The sequence below is a fragment of the Myotis lucifugus genome, unplaced genomic scaffold (assembly GCF_000147115.1).
Source record: "Myotis lucifugus unplaced genomic scaffold, Myoluc2.0 scaffold_3, whole genome shotgun sequence".
NCBI classification, from domain to species: domain Eukaryota; kingdom Metazoa; phylum Chordata; class Mammalia; order Chiroptera; family Vespertilionidae; genus Myotis; species Myotis lucifugus.
In genome coordinates this window covers 11,604,186-11,624,073 of record NW_005871051.1, presented here as the reverse complement: position 1 = coordinate 11,624,073, position 19,888 = coordinate 11,604,186, and the positions used below count along the sequence as shown (strand labels likewise).

General features: G+C 41.9%; 1 protein-coding gene across 1 annotated transcript in view; it reads right to left on the bottom strand.

The window, feature by feature from the left end:
* The window catches only part of PTH2R (parathyroid hormone 2 receptor), a 54,140-nt gene extending 35,190 nt beyond the window's left edge, over window positions 1-18,950 (bottom strand). The window contains exons 1-2 of the mRNA XM_023760805.1: window positions 18,491-18,950; window positions 1,753-1,855 (exon numbers count right to left, since the gene is read on the bottom strand). Coding sequence (XP_023616573.1) covers window positions 1,753-1,855; window positions 18,491-18,598 — 211 coding nt within the window. The 5' untranslated portion in view covers window positions 18,599-18,950. The remainder of the gene's footprint in view (window positions 1-1,752; window positions 1,856-18,490) is intronic.
* Window positions 18,951-19,888: the final 938 nt, after the last annotated feature.

The following is a 19,888-nucleotide window of genomic DNA, read 5'->3' as shown; positions in this document are numbered from 1 at the left end:
TCTTCTCATTAATGTGGGTACTAACTTTCCAAGCAGGCCTTTTTTTTTTTGCAGACAAAAAACTTTTAGTAGCTTATATGAACTCTTAGTTTATTACTGACCCCAGTAGCCAATCAATTTCTGAGAATATGGATGTTTGCATCCAGATACCTATATTGCTGACTTACTCTTTTTATGTGTAACTCCTGTAGTGTGTGACTGATTCACACTGGCTTGTCTTTAACTGTCCTCTTCCCTCCGCCAGGAATGTCTTTTACTTCCTCCTCTACACATGGAATTCCTGTTCCTTTCATTTTAAAATAAGATGACTATTCCTTCAGGGAGCCTCCTCCAATCCCTCCCCAATGAATTAAGCTGCCTTTCCAGGGATTCCAAATTTTGTTGCCTCTGATGTTAATAACACCATACTGAACGGTATCATTGTCTCCAGGGGTAAGGATAGAATCTGATTCACTTTTTCAGTGCTTAGTACAGAAGCAACGAACTGTGGACACATAATGTATTTGTCGAACTGTTAAAGGGACACTGAAGATAATGCTGGACTGAGACATCTTCCAGCTCAAAATTTCATGAGACTTCAGAGCAAATAGTTCATTCAGCCCTCAAAGATTCTTTATAAATTCCTTCCCGGTTGTCGCACCTTCAGTGTTCTTCAAAGGAAGGATGAGTAAGTCTCCTTTTTGACATTATTGGTCTGGCCATTCAGACAACTGCTTCCTAGTGCAACACCCCTGATAAAAGGTTTTACTTACCAGGAAATACAACATTTCTTAACTTGTATATACTGAATAACATTTTCAAAATAGATGAAGCAAAAAATTCCCCATCATAGCAAGAGATTTTAATATATAAACCTCAGACAAGAATAGGTCAAGCAGATGAAAAATCACGGACACAGAATACATGAGCAATACAACCGATAACCTAGTGGACACTGTGAAACAATGTGCTCATATGGAGAATCACATGGCTCTGAAGACCACACGGAACATTTATCAAAATTGACCACATTATCAGCCATCAAGTCGCAACACATTCCTAAAAATCAGTATCGTGCAGACCATGTTCTTTGATAATAATCAACTGAAAAATCAATCACAAAACTTTTTTAATATTTGGAGACTAGAATGAAGCAGATATCAAACTACATGTTTTATTAGGGGGCATAGCTTTAAGGACATTATCTGCTGTGTTCAGATTGTTGGGAATTCAGGGAGCTCAGTAAATAGTATTTCCCTTCCCAGTTGAATTCGGAACTACCTGTATTTGAGAAGCTACATAAGGAGTCAGGCAGATGGAGATCAAACAATCACTTTATTATGAAAAAGGCTTTTTGGAGAACATGGCCTACGTACATGTAAATGGGCTTGCTTACTGGCTCCTCTGAATTTTACATACTACCAAAAACTGCAGGTAATATCCACAAGGACAGACCCTACTCCTTGAAGCTTACTGTATGATCACAGATAAACCACCATGCATGCTCTCTAGGCAGACAGATCCTAGTGAGGCCAGAGGAACAGGCTGATATGCAGTCGATATTCCCAAACTCACATATCAGTTACTCCTCCCACAGGGAGGAAAAAGCTAGTGAGTTAAAGAGATGAAAAGAGCCGTATTCTGCTACACAATCTCCACATGGGAACAGAATGACTAATGAGGGTCTCCTAATATTAAATAAGGGGAATTGACAATCTTGGTGAGGACTGGGGTAGGGGCATGAGGACGACACAGTTTTCTTAGCATCGTTACCTCCTTCCTGGAGCTGAGCTGTGATGTTGAGTTCACACTCTACTTTAGCTTTCAGCACAAGAACAATCTGCTCTTCTGTAGTAATGGTGCCACCAGAATCCAGCTGCAGAAATGAACAAAACATAAACAGTGGAAAACATTCTCATAATCTTTTTTTAAGCCATGGTACAAACTAGCACTATTTTACCTTCTAATATAATGGAAAATTAAAGGTTTGGTATCAAGCTATTTGAAATAGTCCTTCATCTGAATCAAAATCCAATATCCATCAATGTATAAGATTTTAGGATAATCTTACTTTTACCTGATTTGCCTAAAGAAAAAATCCCATACTAGAACTTTTTAATATAACTAGGTAATGTGTATAATATAATTAGAAAAAATAATAAACAGATGGTAAATTTCCTACAGTATTTTATTAATTCTCCTGCAATGTGTCAGTTATGGCACACAGAAAGACAATGGGTTCAACCGGCATGGCTCAGTGGTTGAGCATCGACCTATGAACCAGGAGGTCAGGGTTTGATTCCCAGTCAGGGCACATGCCTGGATTTCGGGCTAGATCCCCAGTGTAGGAGGCAGCCGATCAATGATTCTCTCTCATCATTGATGTTTCTCTCTCTCTCTCCCACTCTCCCTCTCCCTTCCTCTCTGAAATCAATAAAAAAATAGGAAAGACAATGGACTAGAAGACTAAATTTAGTCTACTGAAAAAGTACTGGAAAATCACTGGCTCAGAACAGAGCCTCTTATGAGATTGCAGTGGAGACATCAGCCATAGATGCTGTCACCTGAAGATTTCACTGGGACTAGAGGATCCACCTCCAAGGTGGCCCGCTCACATGGTATTGGCAGGGGCCTCAGTTTCTCCATGGCTGATGGGAGGACGCCTCAGCTCCTCACCAGAGGGCTCTCTCCATACAGGTGCTTGAGTGTCTTCACAGCATGTCGACTGGCTTCCCAAAGAGTGAGTGATTCCAGAAAGAAAGCAAGGGGAAACCACAATGCCTTCTATGATCTAGTCTCAGGTGTCACTCATGATCAGTCCCATCATATTCTGTTGGTTAAAAGCAAGTCACCAACTCTCACTCAAGGAGAGAGAAGTTAATCTCTAGCTCTTTAAGGGAGGTATCAAAAATTTGTAAATATATTTTAAGCAACCACAATTTTCTGCGAGCGATCGCCTATTTTCTAGAAAAAGAATACTGAGCACTATGTGTTCTTTATTAACAATAATGTGGTCCAGAGCTTTGCAGTTCAGTTTTCAGTTAGGGACTTAGAGATTCTTAAATCAAATGAGATGATGAAACTTATCAGTTTATCTAAGTGGCAAACTCCCTATAACACAACCCTTTGTAAATCTAAAATCTTTCATTTCAGTCTGCAAATACACTTATTCTCTAGAATGCTTATTTAAAGAAAGTGGAAAAACGAGACTTTTCATATTTTATTTACATTATGCACTGAACATTAAAAATTGAAAGATGTTTATATTATTAGCCATAGGAAGTACAATTAGAGATTATTAATAATTATGATTTTAAATGACACAAAATGATAGACTGGCAGGTTAAACTGAAATGAAGGATATCTATCATAAGAACTAACTTTAGTTCAAAAATGTGTATCATTCCTGAAAATTATGAGTTTATTATTTTCTAATATATCTATACTAATAAAAGAGTAATATGCTAACTAGACCGGGAAACCTTCTGGATGTCCTTCTGGACAAAGCCATAGTGGCAGGGCCAAGGCAGAGGCGGTTAGGGGCGATCAGGCCCGGAGGGGAGGGCAGTTGGGGGTGATCAGGCCGGCAGGGGGAGCGGGCAGTTGGGGGCAAGGAGACCGGCAGGGGGGACCAGTGGGGGTGAGCAGGCCATCGGGGGGGCAGTTGGGGGCAATCAAGCTGGCAAGGGGGGCAGTTGGGGGTGAGCAGGTTGTCGAGGGGGGAGATGTGGGCACAAGCCATACTGCGGGGGGGGGGCCATTTTGGGGAGAGCAGGCTGGCATGCAGAGTGGTTAGGGGTGATCAAGCAGGCAGGCAGGTGAGCAGTTAGGAGCCAGCAGTCCTGGCTTGCAAGAAGGATGTCCGACTGCCAGTTTAGTCCCAATCCCACAGGGATAAACTGCAGTCAGACATCCCCTGAGGGGTCCCAGACTGGAGAGGGTGCAAGCCAGGCTGAGGGACACCCCCCCATGCATGAATTTTGTGTACCAGGCCACTAGTTTATAATATAAAGGATATCTCAATAAATAATCAGGTGAATATAGTTTTGGAGATTGTTGGATATTATTTATAGCTCAATGCCCACATTTATTTTAATAATTTGTTTTCGCCGAAACCGGTTTGGCTCAGTGGATAGAGCATCGGCCTGCGGACTCAAGGGTCCCGGGTTCGGTTCCGGTCAAGGGCATGTACCTGGGTTGTGGGCACATCCCCAGTGGGAGATGTGCAGGAGGCAGCTGATCGATGTTTCTCTCTCATCGATGTTTCTAACTCTCTGTCTCTCTCCCTTCCTCTCTGTAAAAAATCAATAAAATATATTTTTAAAAAAATAATAATTTGTTTTCATGAAGAAATAGAATAATAAAAAACTAATTGGGGGGGGGGGGCGGGTGGCATACACAACAGAATTTAACTATAAGGTTAACACAGTGCAGATTCGGAGTTAGAAGTAGCCACACTAAAAGTGAGCCATAAAGTCTCACATATCATCAAAGGAGAATGAAATGAAAACAGATGAGTCATCTGAGTGAGCAGGGATAGAAAACTGACTTCTCCATTCATTCTCCAGAAAGTCAGGCAACATTCAAGTTGTTTGGGTGTTGTTTGTTTCTGGCTGTATTTTCAGTTGAATAGTTATTTTCTTTGACTTAAACCCTAGAAACTATGGGGCAAGCTGTAAGCAAGTTTCAGGACTATAAATTTGATTCAGAGAAATTTGATCTAAATATCAAACAGAACATTTCAAATCACTCCTTTCACCCGTTTTACTTGAACAAATGCATTTTTGTTTTCTTCTATGCATATGTGGCCCTTTTACTGAGATAGCCTTTTCAAGAACATAAGCATTATGTAAACTATAGCTTCTCAAGATATTTTATTCTAAAAATGTGGCCAGTTTAATCTAGGCACAAATTTGGCTAGTATCCTATATAATAAAAGCCTAATATGCTAAGTGTCCGGTCGTCTGGTTGGCCATTCAACCAATCGAAGAGTAATATGCTAAGGCCACTCAACTGCTCACTATGACGTGCACTGACCACCAGGCTGAAGACGCTCTGATTGGTAGGTTAGCTTGCTGCCGAGGTCCGGCCGATCGGGACTGAGCAAGATGGCTGGACACACCCTGGAGCCCTCCCACGGTCCCTCCCCAGCTGGCCAACCTCCCGTGTCCCTCCCTAGCCCCAATTGTGCACTGGTGGGGTCCCTCGGGCTGGCCTGCACCCTCTCACAATCCAGGACCCCTCAGGGGATGTCAGAGAGCCAGTTTCTGCCCGATCCCATAAGCCAAGCCAAGAAACCCCACTGGTGCACAAATTCGTGCACCAAGCCTCTAATATATATGTATATATATTTAGAGAGAGAAAGGAAGGGAGAGAGAGAGAGAAACATCGATGTGAGAGAGAAACATCAATCAGTTGCCTCCCACATGCACCCCTACTGGGGATCAGACCTGCAACCTGGGCATGTGCCCTGACTGCACATGGAACCCGAGGCCTTTTGGTACATAGTCTGACATCAACCAACTGAACCACACCAGCCAGGACAGGATGTACTAATTCACAGTCTGTTAAATTGATCTTTAGTCATTTCAAGTGAGAGTTAAGAAAATGCTTAACATCTTTTATAATGCCTTTTCTTCCTCCTTTGTTACAGATACAAGTGCTCATCACCATAGGCATTAAAATTATAGTTTATTTAAAACAGAAGAACATTTTTCATACTTAGTGTTTTATATTCAATGTTACTAAAAGCAACAATTGCATTCAAAACAAAATGGTACTTTTAGAAAAATAGATGTTAGTAATTTTTCCTGGGCAAGCGATCATTTACAATTTGAAATAAAATGTTGAATTTCAATCTACCACATACTTGATAGCTAAAAGAAGCCCTAATTTGATCATGTGTATCCTACTGAAAGTACCTAAAGTTGTCATTATAGATATTGTTAATGTCAGAGTATATAAATCCTCATAATTACAATATTCATGTTTATTCTGTTTTAAAGTCAACATTAATTCATAAATTAGATATATTTAAAAAGAAGCATTCTGGAACTTCAACTTCTGTTGTAATGGAGTAGGCATATTTCCTCCATTCCTCCCAGTAAGAACAACTAAAAACTCTGGACATCCTGTATAATAAAAGGCTAATATGTAAACTGACCGAACAGCGGAATGACTGGTCGCTATGATGCACACTGACCACCAGGGGGCAGATGTTCAACACAGGAGCTGCCCCCGGTGGTCAGTGTGCTCCCACAGCGGGAGCGCCACTCAGCCAGATGGTGAGCGCAGTGGCAGTGGCGGGAGTCTGTGGCAGGAGTCTCTCCCACCTCCGCAACAGCGCTAAGCATGTCCGACTAATGGCTTAGGCCCGCGGTAAGCTGTCAGTCAGACATCCCCTGAGGGCTCCTGACTGTGAGAGAGTGCAGGTCGGGCTGAGGGACCCCCCCCCCCCACCCAGTGCACAAGTTTCGTGCACCGGGCCTCTAGTTATATATAAAATGAACGTAAGAGGACTCCAAAAGTGGAGAGCAGAAAACAGACCAAGTAAGAACCTCAGATCCTGAAGAACAATACAGTGGAAAATTCTTTGAGTTTTCTTTTTGTCTCATGTGTTCCTGACTTGGATTTGTAGAAACTGGCAACTCTAAAACACCAACAGGCATTGACCAAAAAAAAGTCTCATAAAAACTCTCACCTAAAGCTGGCTCAGGAAAGAGGCAGCCTGACAAGACAGAAAACTTTTAGAGAATAATAGCTCAAACCAAACACCACAAAAGAAAGCCACAGTCCAACCCCAATCCATGCCAGCAAAGGCTAACTAGACAAAGGTTTAAGGAGATGCTATGAGAAGGTGCCCCTGCATCCTCCCCACAGTGGTTTCACAGCAAAGTAGAGAGCTGGGACTTCCACCTACCCAGGTCTGTAACAAGGCTACTCATGGTCCCTCCACCTCAGGTGGCAGTGGAGACCAGGCTGGGATCCTGGACTTCCACCCCAACCTGGCAGTCTCAAGGTGTCCCTCCATCTCCCCGCTGGGGCAGTGTCGGAGAAGACCTAGAGGGGAGTCAATCCAGCAGCAATGCCCCCCCCAATGTGGTAAAGGTGAGACCATGTGAAAGCAGAACTCACACCCCCACCCATCAGTAATGAGGAGCTCCACCCCTTGGGTGTCAACAGTAGCTGGCTGGGGCAACCTAAGCTTCCACCTCCACTGAGAAGAAACAAGGTCAAATTTCTTGCACATGTATGTGAATCCACAGGCAGAGTGGGCTTCAGGAGAACGAGAGAATGTAAAATTCATGAGAGCAGAGATTTGCAGTTTTGCATTTTTTTTTCAGTGTGTCCTTATTCTACCACTTATTTGTCTTTGCCACACAATTAGTGATGAATAGAATAGGATGTTGGAGAGGCATAAATATGCTCATTGCCTTCTTCATAAGGTGGTTGTGAGGATTAAAGAAAATAACCCATACAGAGTGCCTAATTAAGTGCCTTTATAGTGAACATTGTATAAACGGTAACTATTACCACTGCTGGTATCACCAAGTCCATACTTTTACCACCTTCTAAATGTATTTGACCAGAATAAATTTACTGAGGCAAACAGAAAGAAAGTGCTGAACACGAGAAACCTAGGGCAGAGATCCGCAGGCCTTTCCCATCCCAAGTGAGGACCTACCATCTACACTGCACATTACAGGGAAGCAAAAGGCAGACTGGATACAGATATAAGGAAAACGAACAGATACTGCAGGAGGGGAGATGAAAGTCAAGATCAGAGGCAAGAAACCCATCTCTGCATTATTGGCAACCTGTCTCCCCAGTGAACGCTTCTTGGAAGACGGGGCCATGTCTTAATCCCTTTAAGAGCCACACAATGAGCATCGTGCAGTCTTACTGAACTGAAAAGGAAGAGACCTGGGGAGGAAGAATTTTAATTGAGGGATACCTCCTCATGCTCACAGAAAAGACTTCTTTCGGCTTATTCTACACTGTTTGTGCCGGTTTAGCAACAAGGACTGTTGAGCATATTTATTCTATAAGTATTTGGAGACCAGCCATGGGGAAGATACTATGCACAGACAGGATGGCAGAAGATAGATACAAAAAGAATCCAAGTCCTGGATCTGGCCCTGGGGGAGGTCAGGAGGTCAGGAGGTCCACTACGGCTCTCAGGTACTTCGTGCACATTTACACTGAGTGATACAAAAAAATGCAATAGACTCACAAACAAAATGCCATTACTGATATGTTACCCATCTGGTGGAACTAGTCTGCTGTATCTTTCGGATTGATTTCAAAAGGCATTCTTGAGGCTACAAGAAAGCCCCATGGGTTTACTCGAGGTTTCATCTAGTTCTTAGACGGCTCTAAGATATCTCTAAGTTCAATTAATCAACATGAAAATTGTGCTTACATTTTTTGTGGGGTTTTTTGTTTATTCTTAAAACTTCAATGTGAGAGAGAATATTTATTGGTTGCCTTCCGTATGTGCCCCACCCGGGCATCGAACCCCCAACCTAGGCATGTGCCCTGACCAGGAATCAAACCCACAACCAACTGAGCCGCACTGGCCGGGGCTGTGCTTAAGTTTTGCTCAAACGTGTCTACGGCCATACCACACGGAACGCGCCCAGTCTCGTCTGACCTCAGAAGTGTTGCTGACATGACTACCAGGAGCTTCTGGGTGCTGTGTCTTCCAGACTTCAGTCATCTAGAAAGTAAGATGCCACATCACACGCTGAGAGGAGAAGCTGAGCCTCAGTACTTATTACAGGCATGAGTGCCTCTCTGAAGGCAGATTCTCCTGGGGGTGGGCAGAATGTGCAAGCTTAGACGCCTCATGCCCACAGTCTTGGTTTAAATGCATTGTTAAACACAGACTGACTCTCAAAAATGTCTTTACCAAACAACTGAAAAACTTTTCCTCATAGAACACAGAGCTGCCCTGATTATATAAGTAGGAAAGTGACAGGAGTATAAATTATTCTCATTTAGGAAATTTCAGGCAGTTTGCAACCTGATGTAAATGGTTTCATAAAGAAGAGGCTGAAGTCTGCCTTCTGGAACTTTCATTATACAAATAAGTCTGTTCCAATTTTGTCACAAAAATATCTGGCCAATATATTTTTATTGCTTCATGGGTTGACACTCAACCACTGAGCCACACCAGCTGGGCTACAGTTTGTTTTTATAGTGTTTTTAAATTCAATACTCTCTCACATTCTATGAGATAAATGGCATTCTTGTCCCTAGTTTAGAATGGAGGAAGTGGAGACTCACGGGGGTGAAATGAACTGCCTAAGGTCACATTGCCATTAAAAGATTTAAAGAATAACTCAGAGAAAGAACAAAAACTAAGCAGAAAGGGAAGAAAGGAGATGATTTCTAGTAGACGACAAAACCAATGGAAGCTCAAGATAGGAAATTAAATAGAATATACTAGTAAGCATGTTAGTTGAAAATGCTCTATTTTTCTTCACAATGAATTGAGAAACTAGAGCTTATCCTCCTCAGTGCACAGTAGAGAGATCAAGTTTAATGCCCAGGGAGGTTGCAGGTTAGCAGAAGAAGAATTTGAAATCAGCTTTCTGGGTTCCCAGGCTAGTGCTCCCCCCGCACAAGAATGCCCATGGCACTGCTGGGATTCCACTCAGGCAAAAACAAGCGGTAACTTGAAAGAAAAAAAAAACACCCACTGGCATCTGTTCACACCTGGGACTCTACGGAACTTATGTACTTGCACTCAGTATGTCATTGGCTTCTGGGAATTTCTTTTAGTTGTGCTGATGGATTTGTACTCACTTCCCCCCCTCCCACCCCCCCCCCAAACACACACACACACTGTCTGAGAGTCACATGGGGCCTGGAGAAGGTGACTAAGTCATGTGGGCTCAGGCCAGCAAAGCCAGTGTTGTTCCTTGATAGTTATGTAAGGGAGGCAGCCACGGAGGCGGCCAATGAGACAGCCCTCCAATAAAGACCCAGCCATTTATCTGTACGGAGGGCAGTTGGCTGCCAGCCTCCAGCTGCACTGCTTTCAAGCATCTGTCTCAGTCCTACAGCCAAGTCTGTGATCCTCTACACAACCCCAGCCAATGATGGGGCACAATGGGAGTGCTGGGACCCGGCCACTTTGTCACCACCTGGGACTCCTCTGATGGCATCCTTTGTCCCACAGCTCTCCATGGGATTGGCCAAGACTTTGTCAGATTTGCATCCTGATCTGAGGCTGTCCTTATCCGATCCTGCCTCCTCACCCTTTTATCTTTCAAAGGCATTAACCTCTCCCAATAAACCTAATACCATCTCAGTCTCTTTCCAGGAGGACCCACTGACACAGTAAAGAAAATAACTCACATATTCATACAGTGGTCCTCATCACCATATGATAATCTGACTTTAAGAAATATATTGCTGGGCTCTGCAATGACACCTAATGCATGCATGGATTAGTTTTGAACTATACACTGAGTCAAAGGTGGCATCTTTTGTAAAAAATATTTTTTTTATTGATTTAAGAGAGGAAGGGAGAGGGAGCGAGATAGAAACATCAATGATGAGGGAGACTCATTTATCAGCTGCCTCCTGCATACCTCCCACTGAGGATTGAGCCCGAAACCCAGGCATGTGCCCTGACCAGGAATCGAACCATGACCTCCTGGTTCATAGCCCAATGCTCAACCACTGAGTCATGCCGGCGGGCAAAGGCAGGATCTTTGCCAACCAAAAACCACAGAGATTTTTTATTCTATGTTATCTATTTTGTAATGTGATTCGATGTCTATTGAATATTAAGGAATTATTCTACACAAGCTAATTCTGCTTAGATGAGTTCTCTTTGACTATCAGTGTTAAAATTTTGTAAAATATATGTATTAGTTGGGAATGAAGAAGAAGAAACTGAAGATCAGAAAAGGTGTCAATGTAAATCACTTTAACTTTCAGATTTTGTTTAAAGTGCTAAAAACACAATACATTATCACAAACTGTCATTTCATACAATTCCTAATCTATAAACATAAATGGAAGTCAGTTTAAAGCAATGGGTCTCAACCAGGGGCAATTTTGCCTACAAAGGAACGTTTGGCAATATCTAAAGACTCTTTTTGTGTCACAAGGGGGCAGGGAAAGAGAATGTACTGGAATCTAGTGGAAAGGGATGCTGCTCATTAACCCACAATGTATAAAATAACCCCGAAACAAAGGATTATATGGCCCAAAATGTCAATAGTGCCAAAGTTGAGAAACTTTGGATTAAGTTATAGAACAGAATGTTTAATGTCCTGATTGTTTTCTTGAAATCTGAAAGTAAAGGAAATATTCTGTCCATAATCCCTTAGTGATTTTTTGTTGTTGTACTAATCAATATCTTCCCATTTTCTTAGAAAAGGTAATCTAGAACACTAAGCAAAATCAATGGGTAGAATTGCCCCTTATATGGGGAAACAGTGTTTTTAAGCATATTATTCAAATAGCTTACGAGATAGAAATGCAGGAAATACATTACAGATCACCAGAGTTCTGTGTCACCAAATTTGTAGGGTTTTTTCCCTCTCAGTCATATTACTACTGTTGGTGAAAATTTTCAAGTTTAAGCAAACCCTACTCTTAAGCATGCATTCCTAACCTTATTGTAAATATGTAACACACATATTGTTTGATTTTTTTAAAAAAGAGAACAAGTTTACGGAAACATCCTGGTTAGGTTACGTAAGGCCCAGTATTTAGCAGACACCGACGTGCGTCCTTTAATTTATGTGGTTATGTACAAAAAAAACCAATTGCACTTTTAGAATAATTGATATTTAAATTGGTCATCTGAAAGCCAATACCCTAGTATTAATTTTACGTATTATCAGTAATAAATCAACGCCTAATTCTCTCACAGCGAAAGAATTTAAGAGGGCGGGGAAAAAAACCCAAAAACTTGGGGTTTCATTTGATGGTCAAGATGCGCCCCCTTCCGAACAGAGGGGAGAAATAACGTTGATTCCGTTTAAATTCACAGGACTCTCAAACTGCTTTTTACACGCGCATTTCTTTCCAGCTCATTTCTTCCTACCCATGTACACCTGTACATTTCTTCCTAGCTCATCTGAAGAGCTGAGCGTAAACTCTACATTTTATTTGGCACAAGAAGAATGTGAGGCTGAAACGGGCGCTCCACATTTGAGAGGCTGCACCGTTCTGAAAGACAACCCAGAAAATCTCTAAACGTTATTTGCAGTATGAAATGACAACTACCACTTATTTCTTAACATTAACCACTGCGCTTGACTTAACACGATGTTTTTTTCCTATCTCGTCTCTTTGCTTTGATAATACGTGATTCTGTATCCTGGAGAGCAGTCATCTTTCCAGACAGTGCTCACAATTGATCATAGAAGTTTAAGTTCTCCAAAGTGACAGCAAATGGCCAGCAGACAAAAAATAATTTGGATTCATTCACCCGGACGGAGGAGACTACGCGTAAGGAAAGTTCCTTCACTCCCGGCCTCGCCCTCCTGACCCAGGACCCCATTGCTCCTTACACCCCCCCTGACTTCGCAGATGCCCAGATGATGCCGGTCTGGCTGCGCCCACCCCAGGACGCCACTCACCTAAAGCATGTATCTTCGCAGCTCCACTAAATGCATGTACGTGTGCATGTGTGCGTTTCCGAGGCCGCTCTGTGTTCAACAGTCTATACAGCCCTCTAAAGTTCTCTGATTGCTTTTCTCCCAACTAATAATAGTGTGTGTGTGTGTGTGTGTGTGAGAGAGAGAGAGAGAGAGAGAGAGAGAGAGAGAGAGAGAGAGAGAGAGAGAGAGAGAGATTCTACGCCACCAGAAATCTGAGTCAAAATTCTTTGTCTTGTTTTGTGAGTTTTGGATCCAGGCATTAAAGAAAGACAACTAATATTCTTTAACAGTTTGTGTGTGTGTAAACACCTTCCTTTTGGGCAATGTCTGTTCCTCTTTTTCTTGGAGGCATAATCACCAAGATGCCAGAGACCTTGCTTTACAGACATTTGAGCTGAAGAATATCCGGTCTCCCAGGACCCGATACAGTTAGGAAGGAGTGATTCCCGTGGGTGAAGCACAGTAGTTCCCTCATCTCCTCCTGACAATGAGGATCTGAGATCTGTCACCGCGGGCTTTCACTGGTGTGTCAAAGTGAAAACAGGGTTTGCTTTTAAAACGTCTATATTATTCATGGCTGGCTGGCTCTAAGACACTAGGAAGGGGTGTCTTTTGCTTCTATTTCTATATGTCTGAAAATGCCCAGCCCTATCTCTATTTTAATCGCGTTCTTTGTATTATGTATTATACCATCTCATATGCTTTTTGAAAGTAGCAAGATCTAAATTATACAGCATACACTCATAGGCACACACCTGCAAAATTACCAAGTAAAGTTCACTTTCCACTTATTCTACTAAAGATTTTAGGTGGGGTTTTTTTTTGGGGGGGGGGGCGCTCTTATTCAAAATAGAGCTCTCTGTAGGTCATCTCCCAGCCAGCCAAGGCCAATCCTGGAGACTGGCTTTCTTGGGAATGTGCAGGATTTGAGCAACCCAGGCCTGCCTCGTTGACCCTTTCCCGCACGCATGCTAATGACCAGACTTGCTGGTAAACTCGCTAATGGTATTTAGTAGGGTTGGAAAGATAATGGGGAGGCCATATCTGTAAAGTGTTGTTAGGAGGATGTATCTTGACTATGTACATTGTCTATTGTAAATAAACAGAATTTTCAGATTTATGGGTTATGGTTTGCTACAAAATGACGGCTGGTCATGCAAACAGTCAATCAGTAGGGTATGAGGAAGCATTGTTCCATAGTCAAAATTACTCCCTTAGTCTGAACAATATATCTGCAGGCATTGCTTAGAAAGAAACTTGTCTATTAAACCTAGAACCAAAGCTCATCCTACTGCATGAGACTAGGGCCATGTTAGGAAGCTATGCTGAGTGGTCTCTTTTCTTCCTCAAGAAAAGATGGCTCGTGCAGCCAGTATGGCTCAGCGGTTGATCATCGACTCAGAAACCAAGAGGCCACCAGTTCGATTCCTGGTCAGAACACATGCCCAAGTTGTGGGTTCAATCCCCAGAGCGGGGCGTGCAGGAGGCAGCCAATCGATGATGTTTCTCTCTCATCGATGTTTCTATCTCTCTATCCCTCTCTCTTCCTCTCTCTCTAAAAAAGGAAAAACAAATCAATAAAAACATATTTTAAAAGAAAGAAAAAAAAGATGGCTTCATCTGTGCCTGGTGTTTTCCTGATCTTTGAATCATCCGTCAAATTTAGTGCTGGTCAAGAGCTAGAATTCAAGAGAGTTTAATTTGTTAATTAAAGGACGTAGGTCTATCAGACAACTCTACTTTTGCCTTCAGACTCAAATTGTTCCAGGCATGTATCAAATGGCACAAAATCAAAATAGCAATAAATTCATTAGTAATATAACAACTTTGGGGAAGAGAGAAGACCCTTTAAATATTTTTAACGGAACAGTCTGATTACATTCCCCAACCATATCCCCGTATATAAACTCTAAAATGACTCTCAAAATAATGATAGAATGTCCCTAAGGAATTTTTTCATTCTGAACACAAGAGTGTGATTGTCTTTCTTCTCCCCTTTTACAGGTTCTCCTCTAAGAACACCCATTTAACTCATTCAGTAAATCATGATGGTAATTGGAAATGGGTGGAGTATTGATCATGGCTTCTACAAACAATAGACACGTCCAACCTGCAATTACTATAAACCCACAGTGAGCTTGTTGGTCTAATTTTTGCATGCGACCTGTGTTTGACTGATAAAGACATCTGGCATCAGAGCCTTAAAGATAAAACCAAGGAGCGCTAAGTGTGGCTCTATATTAAAAATTAAGAAACATCACTGTTTCCTTTAGGATGATGAAAATGTATCTGTTCTAGGACTTAGAATACTTCATTCTGAGAGAAAAAGAAACTAATTTTTTTTTTTTTTACTAAATGTGTAGGGTAGTAAATTCAGTTTTTTTCCCATGATTTCTGTGGCTTAAGGAATATTAAGAATCAAAAAGCCAAAAAAGTAATTTTTTATTCTTCGATTTTATTTTTAGGCTGATGAATCACATGTATTATTATTAATTATTGGATAATAAACATTTACTTTCAATAAAAATCTTCTGCTATGTGATATTTGGAGACCAAATATATAAGTATCCTCTCAAAGACAGAGCCAAAAACAATTTGTTCATCTTTTAAACAAATATTTATCGAACACTTACTATGTGCCAGATGCCTTTCTAGGTTGTAGCAATATAGTAGTAAATATAACTCTCCCTTCAAGGATCTTACTAGTTTGCTCATTGATGGTTTGCAATGAAATATCAATGTCTGGCACACTATATTAGAGGGAATAAAAGGTCATGACTTCCCCTCCTGGGTCACATACAGCTTAGACTTGAAAGGAAAGTGCTAATCCAGAGTCCACACAATGACAAAATCCTGCAAGCTAACATGAGCTAAATTCCTTTTATAGGTTAGAAATTAAAAGATGCATTTAATTATCAGTCCTCCAGTGCTTCTGTTCTATTTTGGCATTTATGAGAGTTAATAAAGTTCCTAGGTTTCTGCATACATAACTGGCAGTAATCTACAATTGATTGAATTAATTAAGTAAAACAATTGTCAAGAGCTAAAAATAATAAGAGAGAATTTTAATGAAACAGTGCATAATGCTGTAGAGCTGTGCCAAGGAGTGCAGGCAATCGATTTGAAGATTTGCCCCCTAATCAAGTATGTGTGTGCGTGTGTACTCAAACACACTTGCGTTCAATGTATTACTCTGTAAAGTGTGGCATATATCTAATGTTCAAAGTAATGGAAAATAAATTATTAGAAATTTAGTCTTTTCCAATACCTTGAATGTGTAATACTATTTAATGCTTAAATTCAGAGATAATGGCAGCATCTTCACATTCTAAACACCCTATGATTATTAATCAGAGTATCTGGATTGTTAGAAGAAGGGGGCAAAGATGTTATGCTAAAGTTACTTAAAATTCAACACATTCATGCAATCTATACTAATAGAAGGGTAATATGCTAATTAGACCAGGAGACCTCTGGGAGACCTTCTAGATGTCCTTCCGAACAAAGCCATGGTGGTGGGGCCGAGGCAGAGGCGGTTAGGGGCGATCAGGCCAGGAGGGGAGGGCAGTTGGGGGTGAGAAGGCCAGCAGGCGGGTGGTGGCAGTTGGGGGTGAGCAGGCCGACAGGCAGAGTGGTTAGGGGTGATCAGGCAGGCAGGCAGGTGAGCAGTTAGGAGCCAGCAGTCCCGGATTGTGAGAGGGATGTCCCAGATTGGAGAGGGTGTAGGCCGGGCTGAGGGACACCCCACACACACACCGTGCATGAATTTCATGCACCGGGCCACTGGTCTATAATAATAAAAGCATAATATGCTAATTAGACTGGACAGCTGAACAACCTTCCAGACGTCATTCCGGATGTCCTTCCAGACATCCTTCTGGATGAAGCTGCTGCAGCAGGGGCTGAGGCAGAGATGGTTAGGGGTGATCAGGCAGGCAGGCGAGCAGTTAGGGGCATCAGACAGGCAGAGTGATTAGGGGCGATCAGGCAAGCAGGCGAGTGGTTAGGAGCCAGTGGTCCCGGATTGTGAGAGGTATGTCCGATTGCTGATTTAGGCTCCATCCCGCAGGGATTCCTGTGGGATCGGGACCTAAATCGGCAGTCAGATATCCCCCGAGGGGTCCCGGATTGTGAGAGGGTGCAGGCTTGGCTGAAGGACCCCCCCCCCCCTACACGAATTCGTGCACAGGGCCTCTAGTATTTAAATATTTCATTGCTTTCTTATGTATGTTCTATGAGTCTCAGTCTACAGGTTATTTGCTACTTTCATCCATGAGTGCTTACTGGGTACCAGACCCTATGTTGATATTTTCTCCCATGGTGTAGATGCCAGCTAAAAGTTGTGCTTGAAGATCCTAGGGGTAGAATTATAACATTAGGAAAACAGAGTTCAGGGATATGGACAGTGCTTTGTTATGTCTCATATCCTAATAGTTTGGACATGGTCTTTAACAGTTTTCTTTCTAAAGTTGTGTTTATTTCACCACCTCTACTTTGCCTTATAATATGATTCTTATCTCAATGTGTATTCCAGAGCAATTCCTATTACTTGGTACTTCAAATGACACAAAATTTTTTTGTAGTGAAAGTTTATTTAGAAAGTTACAGAGGTAGAAGAAGTGAGCGGTGAAAGAAGTGAGCCAGCTGGGCTTCATGGGCTCAGGAAACAATTTAGAGAGGCAAAAGAAGGGCCCTTGGAGCTTAGGAGAGACAAGAAGATCCAAGCAGGCATGCTCTAGAGGGGTGAGCACTGCTCAAATTACACAATTTTTAAGGCTGCATTTTATGCAAAGATAGAGAATTTTAGAAGTCACAATATCTATGTTCCAACACGGTAAATAAATACGTAGGAAGAATCTATATATATAAAAGCCAAGCGACCAGAACGACCGGTCGCTATGACGTGCACTGCGGTGGCCAACCAGCCCAATCGGGGCCCTTATCACCCCCCCCAACCTCCCATGGCCCTTCCTCCCCACTGGCCCAGCCCCGATCAATCCCCACCCATGCACAAATTCCTGCACCAGGCCTCTAGCAGGGAGATAAATACAGGTTATCCCAAGTCTTAATGAAATGGGACTCACAAGTGGGCACAACAGAGGAAAGAAATCTCATGGCAGTGTTGAGAGCATGTCATGTCACCCAAGGCAGGATCTTCCCGAAACAATGGGTGGAATGATAGCTTCAATTGTGTTGGGACCAATGTAATTAGAAGATGATCTTAAGCTGTTGCAAGTTCATTCATGACTCCATTTGGATCGACTTTGAGAGGGAGAGCCCTGCACCCAAAAAGCCAGGTTCTGCCACCTGCCAGGATTATCTGTGATCCTGAAGTGTTATTTAACCCTTGAGCACCAGTTTCCTGCTCTTTGTAAAACAAAATCGTGAAGAGGGTTACCTATATCAGAGGATTGCTGCAATGATGTAATCAGTGGTTGGGACATGTGTGGTCACTGCCCTTCAGAGAATAACCAATAAAAAATTACAATATTGAGACGTCCTGTGGGTATCTATAATAATAAAAGCATAATATGCTAATTAGACCGGACAGCCGGACAACCTTCCAGATGAAGCCAGGGCTTCGAGGGCAGAGCCCCTTGCACAAATTTCGTGCATCAGGCCTCTAATAGCAGAATAATAGAATAAAGAAGCAAAATCACCCTAAAGTTATTTTGCCTTAGTCATTCACATTGTGAAAAGTGATCACCACTTTGCAAGTGATAATTGCAAAGAACAGAGCCACACTTTTAAAGAGGGAAGTGTAAATTCTAGTTTAACTAAGTGGCTCTTCATTTCTGAAGCCCCAGGGATTTTTTTTTTTAAGGAATCAAAGCAGCAAAATGAGGAGCTTCAGCAATTGGGAAGGTGGGGACAAAGAGTACTGTATGCTGGAGACTTTGAGGAGGGTGTGCCATTTGTGAGTACAGTGTTATGGCAGGAACTACCTGTTGGAATGATACGATAAGATGTGATGTGATGTGATGTGACATGGATACCAAAATATGAAGTTGATAAAACAGGACTGTTTACTTAGGATTTAGCACTACCATGTTCTAGCTGTATAAATCTAAATACCCCAGAATCTCCCTGGAATTTATCTGAAAAATAAAAATATACACTCTTGCTATTTCAGAGAATGTATTTTGGAAAATAAAACTTGATATTGCATATAAAACTGTTTTTGTAATAATGTAAAGTGCTATCACTGCAAACACAAGTTTATAGGATGTTCATGATGGTAACAGTGCAAATAACAATCCAGATCTCAAAAACAGAGAGCATTTAGTCAAATTGCTGTTTCTCTGTATATGGAAGTTCAAGAATTGAAAAGTTAAAAAAAAAGAAACTTTTAAAAGAGAACATAAGACTACAAATTGCCATTTAAAAATAAAATTCTGCCCATTATTAATACATTCTTATATGGAGAATATAAATTCCTGAGATTTTGTCCCTTCCCTGTTATGGGATGAAAGCTTGTGCCCGCCCCCCCCCCCCCCCCACCACCATCAAAAAAAAAAAAAAATTCACATGTCAAAGCCCTAACCCCAATGTAATGTTATTTGGAGGTAAGGCCTTTGATAGATGATTAGGTCATGAGGACGGAGCACTCCCCCCCCCCCCTCCCCAATGATGATGGGATTAGTCCTTAGGAGACACAAGAGCTTCTCTCTCTCGTGACAATACAGCAAGGTGCCATCTGCAACCAGGAAGAGGACCTTCACGACCCGATGCTGATTCTTGATCTTAGACTTCCCAGCCTCCAGAACTGTGCGAAATTAATGTCTTTCGTGTAAGCCATCCCGTCTGTATTTTGTTATAGTGGCCTGAACTAAGACTTACCCAAATACATTATGCTTATTAGCAGGTTCTCTGTCTTTGTGTCTGTCTCTCTCTGTATCTCTTCATCTGTATTAACTTATTTATGCCTCACAATTCAATAATGCATTGCTATTAAGTCCAGATGTATATGAAATACAGATGCAATTATATAGCTGTACTGTGTCTGTCAATACTATTATCCACAGCCATTTGTATCTCTTGAACACAACACAATGTGAGATATATCTACGCATAGCAGTGCGAGCTATGGGAGCATGACTCATCAGAGCTTAAACTATGATGTTCAGAAGATGAGGATGACGAACATAGTCTATATCTGACCTTCTCTGGCATAAGGTAATCGGACACCTTCTTGTGCTGGATATATGGAACAAATTAAAGATTTGATGATGCCAATGTTTTCTCAAACTTGCTGTATCTGAAGAGAGTGGGGATCCGTA